The following is a 16611-nucleotide window of genomic DNA, read 5'->3' on the forward strand; positions in this document are numbered from 1 at the left end:
TGAAGTCATGGGTTTGTCTCTTGTTGGCTTCCACTCCCCCCCCTTGTTGGGAGAAGTGGTGGATAATCGCTCCTATCCCTAATGAAAGGGATAGGATGGAACTCGGTCGAGTAGCTTACCTGCATTGGTCTCCTGTTCCAGCGTAGTGACGACCGCGTCCCTCTGCCCACAGGTAGAGGGGGAGAAAAAGATGAGGAAGAGAAGCCAGTCACACTCTCATTCACTCATCCATTCATGCAGTCACACAAGGATGCAATGCTGTTCTGTCTGCTCGGGTGCTGGGTAAGCTACACAACGTGTTGAGCAGCCACCACGGGTCCCAAGGAAAAAGTGTCCAAGGACCTGTGAGCTATATCCCGAAGGTAGAAGGAGGTGAATGTGGTCTGGTTGGTCCAGACCCCCGCCTTCAGGACCTGCGCCACAGAGAAGTTCTTGCGGAACGCAAGGGAAGGACCAATGCCTCTGACTTCGTGGGCTCTCGGACGAAGGGTACAGATGTTGTCGCTACCATCAGCTTCGTACGCCCTCCTGATCACCTCACGCAGCCAGAAAGAAAGAGTGTTCTTGAATACTTCTTTCTTGGTCACCCGGGTGCTAACAAAGAGGCGTCAACATTCAAGCCTGAGGTGCTGAGTTCTCTTCAGATGGCGCTGTAGCGCCCTCAAAGGACAGAGCAGCATCTCATCCGCATCGTTGTCGGTGAAGTCCAATAGGGAGGGGATTGTGAATGACTCGAACCGGTCGTCAGGGACCGAAGGATTCTGAGTCTTCGCTAAGAAGTTCAGGATGAAATCGAGCGTCACAGATCCCCATCCCCTCGTATGCTTGACGTCGAAGGAAAGACCATGATGTTCCCCTACTCTCTTCGCCGATGCCAGGGCCAGCAAGAAGAGGGTCTTGAGGGTCAGATCCCTGTCTGGCGACTCTCGGAGTGGCTCGAAGGGACTTCGAGTCAGACTCCTAAGGACGAGAGTCACATCCCACCCCAGGGGCCTGAGTTCCCTGGGTGGGCAAGAACTCTCGAAGCTCCTCATGAGAAGGGAGATCTCGAACGAGTTCGAGATATCCAATCCCCTCAGTTTCAGGACTAGGGCCAAGGTGGCCCTGTATCCTTTGACTGTGGGGACGGAGAGGAGCTTCTCTCGGTGAAGAAAAATGAGGAAATCCGCTACCTGCTGAAGAGTGGCTCTGAGAGGAGATATACCCCGTCCACGACACCAACCACAGAAGACGGCCCACTTTCCCTGGTACACAGCTGCAGAGGACTGTCTGATATACCCAGCCATCTCTGTTGCTGCTCGGCGAGAAAAGCCTCTCGCTCGCAAGAGATGGTGGATAACAGCCAGCCGTGAAGACGAAGGGACTGGACTGACTAGTGGTACCGTTCCACGTGTGGCTGGCAGAGAAGGTTGTGCCAAGGGGGAATCTCTCTCGGTGCTTCCGCAAGCAGAGCCAGCAGGTCCGGATACCCAATGACCTGAGGCCATTTGGGAGCCACCAGGATCATCCGGAGATTCGGGGTGGCCAGCACTTTGCTGATCACCTTGCGAATCAGACAAAACGGGGGGAAAGGTGTAGACGAAGAGGTTGTCCCATGGGTGTTGAAGAGCGTCCTCTGCAGCTGCCCATGGGTCCGGCACAGCCGAGTAGAAAAATGATATTGTTAAGATACAATAAAGTTTTGTACATACTTACCCGGCAGATATATACTTAGCTATAGACTCCGTCGTCCCGACAGAATTTCAAATCTCGCGGCACACGCGACAGGTAGGTCAGGTGATCTGCCATTCCCGCCGCTGGGTGGCGGGATTCGGAACCATTCCCGTTTTCTAATCAGATTTTCTCTTCCACCTGTCTCCTGAGGGGAGGCTGGGCGGGCCATTAATCGTATATATCTGCCGGGTAAGTATGTACAAAACTTTATTGTATCTTATCAATATCATTTTTGTACATGCAACTTACCCGGCAGATATATACTTAGCTGATTGGCACCCTTGGAGGAGGGCAAGAGTCAGCTACATATAAAATAAATATAAAAACGGGGAAACAACATAGTTGTAGGTATCATAAAACAACCTTGGTTCCTACCTGAGAGGCAGAAAACTTCATGGATACTGTCTATGAGTCTGCTTGCTTCAAGAGCTTCAGCGAGGATGAGACCTGTGACCGATAGCCCTTCTGGATCTTGTCAATGGGGGCTGGCCCACTTACTTGACTTACTTACATGGAAGAGCCTTTACCTGTATCGTACCAACGGGGACTAACCCTCTTACATGACAGAGCTTTAGGTACCAAAATACTACAAGGAGCACAATAACCAATCCCGACCACCTGACCACACTAACATTGTTAGAACTAAGATCTGAAAGGGGTACACTTCCAGTACCCTCTCCCAACTAACCTAAAACACACATCACAAACCGTTAAAATCCTTAACATCACTTAACTGAATAGAATTGGCTTCAGCTCCCTGTCCCAGCAACGAATCCGCAGATAGGTACGCCCCAAGAGAGAAAACTTATCATGCATCATTCGAATGTCTCTCAAGAAAATGGGATGTGAACATTGAATTACATTTCCGGTATGTAGACTCGAAGAGAGTCTGGAGAGACAAGTTCTTATGAGAAGCCAAAGGGTTAGCAATGGCTCTCACCTCATGCGCTTTTACTCTCAGGAGCTTGAGGTGCTTGTCTTCACAGGCTAAGTGGGCTTGTCTGATTACATCCTTAATGAAGAAAACCTGAGCATTCTTAGAGATGGATCCCTTCGAATCTCTAACCGAGCACCGAAGACTTCCCTTGTTACCTCCCAGTTGTTTCTTCCTCTCCAGGTAGAATTAGAGGATCCTGACTGGACACAGAGTCCTCTCTAGTTTTCTTCCTGCAAGTGAAGAAAGTCTTCTAACCTCGAAGTTCTAGGCCAATGTTCCGAAGGGTTTTCGTTCTTAGCAAGAAAAAGGGGTTTGAAGGAACTGACTGCTGAGTCCTTCCTGAAACCAACTGTGCCTTCCAATGCTTGCAGTTCGCTTACCCTTTCTCTAGTTCTCTTCCTGGCTGAGGCTAAAGCGAAGAGAAACAAAGACTTTCTGGTCAAGTCTCTGAAAGATGCTGTATGCGGAGGTTCAAATCTGTGATACATTAGAAATATTAGAACCACCTCCAGGTTCCAACTGGGTGGTCTAACAGTCTTGGTCTCCGAGGTCTTGAAAGACCTGATTAAATCATGGAGGTCTTGTCTTCCGCAATATTCTGGCCCCTATGCCTGAAGACTGAGGAAAGCATGCTTCTCTAGCCTTTAAAAGTGGAGATGGCCAGGTTGTAAGTCTCCCTCAAGTAATGGAAGAAGTCGGCTTATGTCTGTCACCGAGTTACTGGAAGAGGATACCTTATGAGCTCCGCTCCATCTTCGAAACGCCTCCCACTTCGACTGGTAGACTGGTACTGTAGAGGCTCTCCTAGATCTTGTAATAGCCTTGCAACTCTACAAGAAAAAACCCCCCGCTCTGACAAGTCCTTCGATAGCCTGAAGGCAGTCAGATAGAGAGATGAGGTTTTGTGGTGTCTGTCGAAGTGGGGCTGTTTGAGAAGATCGCTCCTGTGTGGAAGCGATCTCAGAAAATCTATCATCCATTCCAGTACCTCTGTGTATCAATTTGAGCTGGCCAGAACGGGGCGATCAGAGTCAGTTTTGCTCCTTCCGCTAAGACAAAATTCCTCACTACTTCCCCTAGGAACTTGAATGGGGAAAAAACGTACACGTCTATCCCCGACCAATTAAGAAGGTGACCGTCTACTGCTACCGCCCTTGGGTCTGAGATTGGGGAGCAGTAGTATTCCAGCCTTGCGTTCCAATGTGTAGCTAACAAGTCTACCTTTGGTCTCCCCCAGAGGTTCCAAAGTCTGTTGCAGAACTCTGGATGCAGAGTCCATTCCATGGGAAGGAGTTGCTCTTTCCTGCTCAGAAGATTGGCCCTCACATTCCTTTCTCCTTGTATGAACCTGGTTAAGAGAGTGATGTTTCGCTTCTTGATGTAAGCCAGGTCCTCGTGAGTCGGCGTTGACCTGCAACACCAATCCCATGATGTGAGCCTCAAAGAGCAGGAGTGCCAGACGAACTGCTGCCAACTCCTTTAGGCTGATGTGCCAGGACACCTGTTCCCCTCTCCAGGCGCCTGACACTTCTCTCGCGCCTAGAGTTGCTCCCCTTATAGAGCCTTGGTGCTGTCCGAATTGACTTGGACCACCGTGTGTCTGACTTTTTACTCAAACCCTTCAAGAGCCAGAAAAATTGCATACAGCTGTTTCCCATTGAAATGCCAGTTCCTCTGGTCCTCTTCCAGGTGTCTGACACTTTAACGCCTCTATTGTTGCTCCCCATCCCTACACTGACATGTCTGAGAACAACACTAGTGCTACACCGTAGTTCGTAACTGACTCGGGCACCTTGACAGCTGCCGACTGACTTTGTATGGTATCAAGGAAAGTTGCTCAAGCTGAGATGACGTTTCTCATATCCGAGCAAGTAACGTGACCTTCGCCTTTGAAGGGTTAAGCAGAACAACTACAATCTGTTTGTCACCGATGCCTGACGGCGAGGTGACGATTCAGTTAAAGCATGTGCCCAACAGGAGAAAGTCAAAAGCCTTCTAGAGACCGAGGTTCCTGATGGCAAGACATTCTGATAGTAGTTGAATCTCAGCTAAGGAGAAACAACACTATGTCGTAGAAGACGGAGGACAGAGAAGCAACCTTCTTCTTCACAGTCGAATCGAGAGAAGAGATTCTCAGGATTCTGAACCCGTGCTTTCTATTGACTGAAATTGCTAATAGCAATTTCATTGCTGTCCGAAGAGAAGTCGTAGTTGCTATGAAAGCGGGGCGTTTTCCAGCAATAAAAAACCTCGGGAAGTACAGCCTGCAGAACTGCTTCTCATGGGCTGAAAATTTTGGAAGCCGAACTGTCAGGCCGGGGAACAGGTGCCGTCTTTCGATACATCTGTTAATACGGGGTGAACAATGAACACTTGCACCCCTACAAATGTGAGAAAATTTCTGCAGACAAACTCCGATGTCTGAAGAAAATATTCCTCATTAACATAGTGCGAAGCAGCAGTGGACTAGTACAGGCTTCTGTTACAGGGTTGTAAACAGAAAAAAGAAAAAATCCAAGAGATATCTCTGTTGAAAATATTCCCGCAATGTCGAAGGCAATGAAACCGAGTGACATAGCCGAAGATGGTCATTCATGTATGCAAGAATCCCCATTAATCAGAGACCTAAGTCCGTGATTGTAGGGCAGAGATACAGTTCGGCAGTAAATCATTGCATGAGAGAGAGACGTAACCGACCGCGTATCCCGGAGAGCTAACTGCTACTGAGCTGCTATGGCAATGACGACAGTCTCATACAACGTTAGCTCTCGTCACCTCTTCCTCCGGAGTTGCCAGCTATTCCATTCTATGAAGGAATGGGTTCGGCTAGAACCATCGAGCGGAAAATCGCTCGAGCAATTATATTTAAGAGAAAAACGTATTACGGTAAATACAAAAGCTGAGTTGGTGTTGTCGTGACAACACCATAAGTATCAAAAATCGAAACTGGTAACTCCTGGGAGGTTTGCAGTTCAATTAGGATACTAGACGTTTTGAATTTTGGCCTAGCCTAACTCCTTTCTTTCTCTATAAAAATGAATAATCTACCCACCTGTACGCTTTCTCCAACTCCAGTACACTCCAGAAATCACCTTAAAACACCAGCACCACAAGACTTACGACCCAAAAAACAACTCCTACCAGACAGAGAGCTCTCCCCTACCAACCACACACCACCAACACGTGCTTTCTACTCCCCGTGTTATTGTTTACATCCTGCCGACGCCGCCGCCATCTTGTCTATGACGTCACAGCCTATGACGTCACAACACAACTTAAATACATCAACAGACACCTTCTAGAATCTACCACATGTTGTCTATATATAGGACACCCACCATATTTCAACAATGCATAAAATACCCATAACAATTATACAATATATAATCACACTTATCTATACCCATAACAATTATACAATATATAATCACACTTATCTCTTTCTCCCTCCCCTCCGACTGTTTCCTAACCTAGTATTCCCCTCTTAATTTCCTTCGTCCTCCAACTCTTTACCCTCTACATAATTTCCTAATACATTCCCCTGAAACTCCTGCTTTAGTTAATACATCAGCCACTTGCTCCTTTTCCTTTATTTTTCCATCTCACCTCCTTTATTTCCCCGGATTCAGTGGTTTCCCTTATTGCAGCAATATCTATTTTTAATCTCTTGCTACTTACACCAGTGCTCGATTTGATGGCGGTCATTAGTGTTTTACTATCAGTGTTAACCAAGGCTTCTAAATTTCTCCCTCCTACTACCTCTTCCCACAAATGCTTGAAATATATCAATCCTTCTACAGCTTCCCAACACTCAGGGCTTCAGCCTCAATGGTGGATTTTGCCACTCTCCTGGATTTCCTAGACTTCCACCATATTGGGACTTCTCCTCTTCCCATCTGTCAAAGAAATAATATAACCCAGTTGAGTATGGCCATCTTCTATGTTTCCAAATGAAGCGTCTGCATAGGCTTCCCAATAAACCCTTTCTTCTTCCATCTCACTTATTGTAACTTCGCCCATCATGCTCTTAGTTTTTCTCACAATTTTAATAAGTTTCTTCATATCCTGAGTTGTTCCTTCTTTAAATGCTTTACTTAATTCGCTAATATCATATGATATTTCTGGCATCGTGTGTAGTGATACCCAATTCAGCTGTCCTACCACTGATCTGTACTCTGTTAACTCTTTTTGTTCTAGCACTCTATTACCCGTATATCTTCTAGCCTCTGGTTCTCTTATGGAATTTATATACTGCCACTGATTAAGGGAAAATCTATTCTCCTTCTGCTCTATTACTACTCCTATATACTTGAACCTTTTACTCTCTTCTTGTTCTCCTACTTGCAATTTCCCTTTCAATCTCCCAATCGTTTCCTTTAAGAATCCTTCAGTTCCTCCGTAGCAAAAATCATCTACGTGTGACCAAAATGCCTTCCAATTTATTGTTCTTTTTCCAAAAGAATATATTAGGTTCTAGTCTACTTCTCTCACCTTGAAGCTCCTTCACTACTTTCACCACTTTACAATACCATGCTTTTGCCTGCATCCTTGAGCCCATAGACTGTTTTCTTCAACTTCCATAATCCCCTCCAAAACCATCTTCCCTTGGTGGCTTCAAGTACACTTCTCTTTGTATCTCGTCACCTTGTAAATATGCAGTTTGACATCCAATGAATAACAATTCCAATTTTTCACCTTTATTATGGTTAGACAGAATTTTAAAATTTCAGCATTGCATGTGGGAGCATCCTTTTCCCACTCAGCCATTTCTTCTTCAAACCCTCTAGCTACCAATCTTGCTTTACATATCTTTCCCCCCCATTTTTATCTTTTCCAGTTACCTATCCATCTTGTAGATATAGCTTTTTGTCCAACATCATTTACCTCCTCATATACCTGGTTATCTCTCGCCAACTTAGAAGTTATTTTTCTTTAGCTTCCATTATGCTTCTATTTTCAAATCCCAGCAACACCTCCTCTTCATCTTCAATTTTTTCTACCTGACTATAATCCCTCAAGTTACCCACCCTTTGTCACCTGACTGTGAGTATCGTATATTGTACGAATCAGCCCATGCTTGGCTTGATCTTTTTCCTGCAAGACCTAAAATAGTCCATTCTTCTACTTGTCCTGTATCATTGTTTATAGCCCTAACTCTATTTCCCTTTTTGAATTTTGGTATCTCTTCCATTAACTCGCTTTCTATTGACCCACTTTGCCCGTTATCTTCCTCTGTTTCCTCTATCACCTCTCTTTCTATAGTCTCTTCTGTGTCTGCATTCCTTCTCTCACCCATTATCTCCTCTCCTTCCAGCCAATCTACTTTCCCTTCATTTGGGCCATCTGACCTACCTTTCACCCCATGGGATTTATCTATTCTAGCCGATATCTCTTCTGTATCTGGTGATCGTCGTTGAATCCTTGTCACATGTATCCTAGCTACTTCTCTTAAAGAATCCCCCATGTTTGACTATTATTGTTTTCCCCGATACTCCCACTACCTGAGCAGGTCCTCTCCATTCATTTTCATTTTCCCTCTTATAGAATACCTCATCTCCTACCACTGCTTCTTCAAAATTTATGTTCTCTGATGTTTTTGTTTAGCGCTATTCTTATTTTATTACAGGACTCATTTTTTATAAATGCTTCTCTGGCCTTGTGCATTGCATTCAGTGTGTCCCTCCCTTACCATACCCTCTTCCATCCCTTTTTCTCTGCTTGCAGGACTAGAACTTTCTTCTCCTATTAGGTTAGGCAGTGAAGGGTTTTTTCCAAATACTAATTGGTTGGGAAGAGAAACCTCCATTATTCATTAAACAGTTCCTAGCACTCACTACCCATTTCAAAGCTAGGGACCAATCTACTTCCTCTTCCTCCATCATCTTCCTTACACTTCCCTTGATCATGCCTACGGTCTTTTCACATAATCCGTTGCTCCACGGAGATTCTGATGCTGTGGCTAATACTTTAATATTCCATTTTTCTGCCATCCTCCTTACTTTTTCATTTTGAAATTCTCCCCCATTATCTGACAATATTTTGGAGGGTGCTCCAAATATAGCAAACCAGCACTCAAAAAGTATCTTTATTATAGTTTCTGGTTTCTTATCTTTTATCCAACAGGCCTGACAATATCTCGTTGCCATATCCACTATTACCAAGAACTTTCTCTCTTCTATCTCTCCCACATCCATCGCTACGACTTCATTGAACGTTTTACTCCAAGAAAAGCCCCTACTACCGGTTTGGCGGGGTTTCTTTTGTATTTTTTTACAAACCTCACAATTTTTAATCAGTTCCGTTAGTAACTTTCTTATTTCCTCTTTTTCTTTTTCGATTAACCCATTACTCCATTGTGCTTCCTCTGTTAGCTTCCATATTTTATCTCCACTTCCATGACCAAACTGTAAATGTAATTTCTTCATTGTGTTCTTAATTTCCCTCGGATTCTTTCCCTTCCAACCCTCCAGTAATAATTCTTCTACCTTCCTCCTCCTTATAGGCACTCTTAAATGACCCTGTTCGTCTTCTCTTAACTCTACTTTCATTCCCCCTAATACTTCTACTATGACACAATTTTCTTTCAAATTTAGGGTCATACCCATTTTACTCATGGTTTGCTTACCTATCAGCCAGGGTATATCACCTTGCAGAAATTTTCCGTCTTCAAATAAAACTTTCTGTTTTTTTAGTATCACAGGTATTTCTATTATTCCTCTGGACTTATAAGATGTCTCACCAAAATTAAACACTTTATTAGACTCTGTCCTAGTGTCCTCATTCTCCTCAACTCTTCCTGACTCAAATCCATGACAATACGTGCTAGTCACAATTCCCCGCAAACTGTTGATTTACACCCTGTGTCCAAAATTGCATCAACCACCTCCCATGATGCTTCCACTATTTTATTAACTTCTCCTACATAAACCTCTTCTTCTTCTGTCCCATTTTCTGTTTTTACCTTATTTTCTTCTAGTCTTGTTTCAGTTTTCTTCCTATTATGAAAATTCTGAGGACAATCCCTAGCCCAATGCCATTCTGAGCTGCATATTGCACATACTGTTACCTTCCCTTCTTTGTTTATAGGATTTCTACCACCCTTCCTCGGTTCCATCTTCCCCGATATCTTTGGTTTTCCCTCCCTCTCCCAGAACTGGCATTGCCTTCTGACGAACCCCACCATTCCCGTTCCTCTTTAGTCCCTAATCCCTCAAATAGTCTTTTCATTGTTTGCGACACTGTTTCCGTACTCTAGCTTTTTCTTGCCCACAAGCCGATAATACCATTTGTTTTTGATTTTCCGTGAGATTTGCTTGCTCTATTACATGATACCCCTTGACTTCGCCTTCAAGCGCGCCTTTCCCCATTGCTCTTTCACACATCAGATGCTGCCTTCTCGTATCTAATTAAATAGTCCGCCATATTTTTCACTAGATTCTCTTCTTATTAGAAGGTATCTTTTTATTCTACCGTAATTCTCCATTACCGAGTCTTTTAGATAGGCTTTATCTAGTTTCTCTAGGATTAACTTTGGACCCTCTGTACCAGTAAGTTTATCTTTATCTAATGCTTCCACTAGCTCTCGGGCTTTCCCTTTTAAGCTCATTCTCATTTCTATCGCCGGGTATTTTGTATCTTCTCCATACAACAATAGCCAATCTTCGGCTTGACCTTTCCATTCTTTGTATTCTTCTTGTATCCCGCTAAACCTAGGACATTCCCTTCTCCATCTAGTAGTCTCCCTTTGTTCACTGTCGGATCCAGGCATCTTTTGATCAACCACGCTCTGCTACCAGTTTGAATTTTGGCCTAGCCTAACTCCTTTCTTTCTCTATAAAAATGAATAATCTACCCACCTGTACGCTTTCTCCAACTCCAGTACACTCCAGAAATCACCTTAAAACACCAGCACCACAAGACTTACGACCCAAAAAACAACTCCTACCAGACAGAGAGCTCTCCCCTACCAACCACACACCACCAACACGTGCTTTCTACTCCCCGTGTTATTGTTTACATCCTGCCGACGCCGCCGCCATCTTGTCTATGACGTCACAGCCTATGACGTCACAACACAACTTAAATACATTAACAGACACCTTCTAGAATCTACCACATGTTGTCTATATATAGGACACCCACCATATTTCAACAATGCATAAAATACCCATAACAATTATACAATATATAATCACACTTATCTATACCCATAACAATTATACAATATATAATCAGACGTAACTACTATATGCGTCTGCACCTCGGACAAATCAACTGCTAAACAGAATCATGTTGCGAACGTAATATACGTAGTATATTTGTAGGTTTCTGAACAACGACCTCCGTCCTATCTTCTTTTCCCTACGAGGAAAGAGAGTAAGGATTGGAGATCGACCAGCTTTGTTCTTTAGTCAAGAGAATGAAGGAGAAGTCTTTCCCGAAGGAAAACTTCAATTGAGAACCAAGAACCGACGACTTATTGGGCAGACGACTTCATGAACACTGTCTATGAGTCTGCTTGCCTCAAGAGCCTCAGCGAGGTAGTGACCTATGACTGAGAGCTCTTTTGGATCGTGTCAATGGGGGCTGACCCACTTACATGACAGAGCCTTTTATTGGATCTTGTCAATGGGGGCTGACCCACTTACATGACAGAGCCTTTTTGGATCTTGTCAATGGGGGCTGACACACTTACATGGCAGCCTTCTATTAGGATCTTTGTCAATGGAGACTACCCGACTTACATGACAAAGCCTTTTTGGATCATGTCAATGGGGGCTGACCCACTTACATGACAGAGCCTTGACCTGTCACGTATCAATGGGGATTTAGGGCCCTATTACAATGACAGAGCTTTAGGTATTAATTCACAAAAAACTTTGGACCATGGTTTCTCTTAAGTGTTAAGAGATTGTAAAAACATTCGAACACTGCGAGTGCTAGAAATTCAGCAGAATCTAAAGCACTCGGCAAAACCCCCACCGAATTCATCAGACAATCAGCAGTTGGTGGTCGTCTCGATTCCCGTAGAAATCGAGAGAGGGGAAGGATCCCTCACGGCTTACGCCAGGTAGGAGCCGAAGGTCCCCACTAGGCAGCGCAGTCCTGAAAATAGAATAGGAGTTCTCTGAAGAAGGGCGCCTACTAGGAATAAGGCGCCTGCTTGAGAAGAGTGTTTGGTAGGCGCAAAAGAGCACCTGCAAGGAGAGGAGCGCCTGCCAAGAAGAGCCCGCTTGTTAGAAGAGGAGCGGCTAACTGCAGAAGAGCACCTAATGGGAGGCGCTCGGAACTTCTCGGTAAAGGGCTCCTGACTTGAGAGGAGCGTCTCTTGCGAGGAGGGTTAAGAGCTCTTGATACGGAAGAGCGATGTCCTTCTTGTGAGGAGGGTCCTTAACCAGAGAGCCCATCAACGCAGAGAAAAGCTTCTGGGGTTTGTGAAGGATCCACTTAGAGGACTTCTCCCCGAGCGCCTGGCTGGCGCTTCGCGGCTGGTTGGCGCCTCGTGCTAGCTGTTTAGCGCTTGGGAGGAGCCTCGCGTCTGGCTGCTGGAACGTGGCTCGCGCCTGGTTGCTGGAACGTGGCTCGCGCCTGACTGGCGGCTCGAGTTTGGCTGGTGACTTCGGAAGAAGAAAAGCACTTCCTCGGGATGCCTTTTCTGTGGCGATCCATGGCAGTCTGGGTCGAGATAACAGAGCCTGCCGAAGGGACGCCTGACCGGAGGGGATGCTCTACATCCTCTTTGCGGCTTTCGACATTCCTCCTCCCTGGTCCTGGGAGTTTGGAAGACCTGTGGAGTCAGACCGTCAAGTCCCTCCAGCAAGAGCGCCTCCCGAGACCCTCCTCCTTCAGGAGGAGGAACTGCAACAGACCCCTCCTGGTCTCCTCCGGCCACTTGTGCATACAATCTGGTCGGTCCTAAGACCGTGCCAGGCTTGTAGGGCGTCGTGGTGGGACTGTGAGGAGCGCGCTCCCCACGATCACTCCGGTTTGCCTCACTCTTCCCGGTGTAACCCGAGGAAGTTGAAAGGATCAGAGAGGAAGACCTGACGCTCCCCCCTCGCCCACCGGCAGAACCGGTGTGCTTGGGGGGCTGCAGGTTATTGCCAACCCGCGGTGGCGATCAAGCTGCAGGCCTGGTCTCACGGCTCTCCGGGGGGAGAGCGGCTGGACCGAGAACAGCGGCTCCGGTCCTGAGCGTCAGAGGAGCTGCTGCTGGTCCCCCCTACCCGGCCTGTCCCGGTGGGAGCGGCGGTCAGGGAACCGGCAGAGTCCGCTGTCGTGGTGGGAGCGGGGCCTGTCCTCACGGCGTGTCATGCCGCTGGAACCCCGGTGACCGAGGGGACCTCTTCCTTGCCTCAGCCCGCAGCTGGTCTGGGACTGTCGCGTCAACCCTGGGTACCAGCGGATCGCTACAAGAGCGATCGCTGGTCTGGCGCGAGTCACCTGAGCGACTCTCACCAGTCTTCCGCTCCGTGCCTCGGTCCTGGCGCCGAGTGAACTCGGAAGGCTGAGCCTTGGCTGCGCAGTCGCCCGCAGAGCCCCTAGCACCAGGTGAGGAGGTACCGGTGTTAGCCGATACCCCTCTGGTCCCCGTCTTCTTCTTCCTTGCGGAAGGAGAGACGGGCCCCGCTCCTGAAGGAGCGGGAGGACCAGCAGAAGACCCCCCCGTCACACTGGAGTGAGACAGGCCCTTAGAAGTTCCCAAAGGAGACTTCTTAGGGGGGGAGGAGGCGGCCTTCTTCTTCCTCGGCTGTGAAGCCTTGGAAGTCGAAGGGGAAGAGGCGGCAGCAGAAGACGACGAAGAAGACGATGAAGACGACAACAACACCTTCCTCCTCTTCCTCTTCTTCTTCGTCAGCTTCCTCTGGACAGTCGTCAGGTCCTCCATCCAGGACGGAGCCGGGGCAATCGCCGAAGCAACACGGCCCGGCTGCACCTGTCCAGAAGGACCTGCAACTGGAGCAGCAACACCACGGGCAGGAACGACGTCAGCAGGGGTTGGTCCAGGTACGGCAGGTACAGCAGGCACAGCAGGAACGGCAGGTACGGCAGGAGGCGGGGCAGCGGCCAGCGACATCCTGGGTACTGGCGGCAGGTCCAGGGGCGAGCTCTTGGGGCACCGGAAGTCAGGGGCTGAGGCGAGAGCGGCGAACCCGGGCAGCGGTGTCACGACCCTCCTCGGAATACCTGGAAGCGGCGCCTGAACAGCAGCTGAAGGTGTTACCATAGTCACATGTTGAGTGTAAACAAGGTGAGGAGGGGCGGCATACCCAGGGGTCGAGACGGTGGTAGTAGTGGTGGTTACCGGACCGTGTGTTACTGGTGCAGAGCCACTCGCCAGGTGATGCAACAGCCCCCAAACACTCGGTGTCCCCTGGAGACCCAGCGAGAACCAAACCTGGCCGAGGTCGTCACCCGCGGCAGGCACACCTAAGGAGGCAAAGGTCGGGTTAGTAGGTGGGGTTCCCCCTCGCCTGGGGGGGACAAGTCCCACCCCGAGTGAAAGGAAGACCCCGAGTACAACTGAATGTCGGGGTATCTCAGCCCCTCCTCTACGCTCGACGGATCAGGCGAAGAGAAGGAGCGAGAAACCCCCCCCAAAGGGGAAGGAGCCATACATGGGAGTCGAGATGGAGGAAGGAAAGAAGACGACGTGTCCGTGACCAGGGGAGTAGTCAGAGAACTTTCCGATGACTCCCTGGCAGGCTTACGTCGCTTCCTCCTCCCCTCATATCATGCCCACTGCTCCTCTGACCACAAACAACAAATATCACAAGGCTTGGTGCGAGAGCATTCGCGCCCCCGGCACCGAGCACATAATTCATGAGGGTCAACCTTAGGAAAGGAGCGGAAGGCCCCACACTTACGGCCCTCCACACAAGGGCATAGTCTGCGGCTGATGGGGGGGGGGGGGGGGGGGGGGTGGGGGGGGGGGGGGGGGGGGGGAGACTCTCCAGCTCACGAGAATCCATAATAATAACAAAAATGCAAAATGCACAAATACTCAGTATTTTGACACAAGCACACTAGTATTAAAGAGCAAACCAAAGTTTTGAACATCCAAAGCATACGACGAAAGGCGGGCAAAGAGAAGTGGAGAACACGTCTGTCACCCCGTGCGGCCAAAAGCAAAGAGATTCTTCACCTCCCAGTCGCGCAGTGCGCTGACTGTCGGACAAGCAGTTAACTACCGAACTCCCTTGTTCGAAGCTTACGACCGGTTCCAGCTGCCACAGGTTACATTCCTATTGTTAAAGGACCTATGGTTTGTATTGCGTATCGGAACAAATGAAATGTAAAAGCACCGAAATGAAATCCTCTCAGTAGCACAACATTAAAAAGTAAAAACACTAATGAGTCCAGGGGAGAACAGCAACTTATCTAACCGTTCCAAAGGTGCACAGCAGAATATATATTAGTAAATAAAATTGACAAAGCATGCAGGCTGCAACCAGTTCCTTTGAAATGCTTAAATTTGTGAACTTGAATGTTTTCCAAATGGTTAAAGGCCATTCATGATTAAAGGTTTTAGTACAAAAAGTAATTATTGTCAAAATGCAGTGTTTGTACTTGCATATAAACTTTTTCAGTATTTAAAAATGTTTTCATCCTTAGAATATAAAAATAAATGAGAGAACAAATTACATTAGTACTTACTTCTCTGTGAATATCTTACTCTGTAAGGTAAGATGAACTACTCTTGAAAGTGGAGTTATGTACATCACCCGTACTTTGACTTTCTGACCAACTTCATAACTGTCAAGTTGGTCTAATGGTGACTGAAGATGATGTGGATCCACAATTCCATCAGATTCAGCCAAGAGTAGCCTCATGTAATGCTTTTTAACCTATAATGAATGTAGAAGGAAATTATGCTTTTCCCAAAATTATACCTTAATACTTGTAAATTCTAAGTTACAGCTCCATGATATTTCCAAATTACCTTGATATTTGTACATTCTGAGTTACAGTTTTGCCTGTCTTCTATGTTATCAACACTTTCATTTCTTGATAAAGATGAATCTCTGCTTGTTTTTATTTCAATGGAACAAAAGAACATAGGAAACAACTACATACACACCACACTATTGCACAATAATTTTACTTTTACGACTGCTATCCTAAAACTAAAACCATGAAGCTGTGAATGTTAAGTACTGGCATAGTCAGAACTTTTAAATAAAATAATATACTATAACAAAAAAATCTTTAAACTTTCTAACCATAGTGACAGTTGTTGAAATGGCTGTTCCAGGAAGAAGCAGAGAAAGGTCATCTGTATATGTGACATCACAGGAGGCTTCATTCACTTCATTGGGAATTGCACTTAACTTGAGATGCACAGTATTCCCTTCTTCAGTAGTCTTCACCTTTGTAATTATACACCACACTACACTGCCAACACCAACAATCCCTGTATGAATATTAAAATGACATATTAAGCAAAGGTTTGAGGTAAATGCTCAAGTATAATATTATATGTTCTAATTATTACACAGTTTTTTTTATAGTTTTTTTTTTTAAACTGTAGCCTTAATTCTCAGGTCAGGAAATACCCAATCATACCATCTCATTATGTTTAAGATTGAGAGAGACCTCTTCTGCATGGCCAGACCTGTATATGATGCCAACTTTTTCTCTTCATTTATCATGAGCTAGGAATTCAAACACAGGAAGAGATGGATTAAAGAAGAAAACATACTAATTACCCAAGCTGTCAAATTTACAGGAAAAGTAATTAAATCAGACTGAACAGAATTGTCCATTACAGTTTTAAAGGCATTTAACAATGCATTGAGGCCCATATCTACTCTCATGAAGCTCATGTATAAAATATGTTAATAAACATGATGTGAAAATTGGAGCAAGACCAAGCTGAAGAAATTGGGCAACTACACAGGATGAATCCAAGGGGAACACAACATGACATTCAATTAAATTTTACAGATGAGGAATGCCAT

General features: G+C 46.3%; 1 protein-coding gene across 2 annotated transcripts in view; it reads right to left on the reverse strand.

Annotated features, from left to right (window-relative positions):
• LOC135207379 (protein RRP5 homolog) overlaps positions 1-16611 on the reverse strand; it is a 150189-nt gene that overhangs the window by 37544 nt on the left and 96034 nt on the right. For both annotated transcript variants that reach the window (XM_064239118.1, XM_064239111.1), the window contains exons 7-8: positions 15874-16064; positions 15308-15498 (exon numbers count right to left, since the gene is read on the reverse strand). In XM_064239118.1, coding sequence (XP_064095188.1) covers positions 15308-15498; positions 15874-16064 — 382 coding nt within the window. The remainder of the gene's footprint in view (positions 1-15307; positions 15499-15873; positions 16065-16611) is intronic.

Source organism: Macrobrachium nipponense, chromosome 11, assembly GCF_015104395.2.
Source record: "Macrobrachium nipponense isolate FS-2020 chromosome 11, ASM1510439v2, whole genome shotgun sequence".
Lineage (NCBI taxonomy): Eukaryota > Metazoa > Arthropoda > Malacostraca > Decapoda > Palaemonidae > Macrobrachium > Macrobrachium nipponense.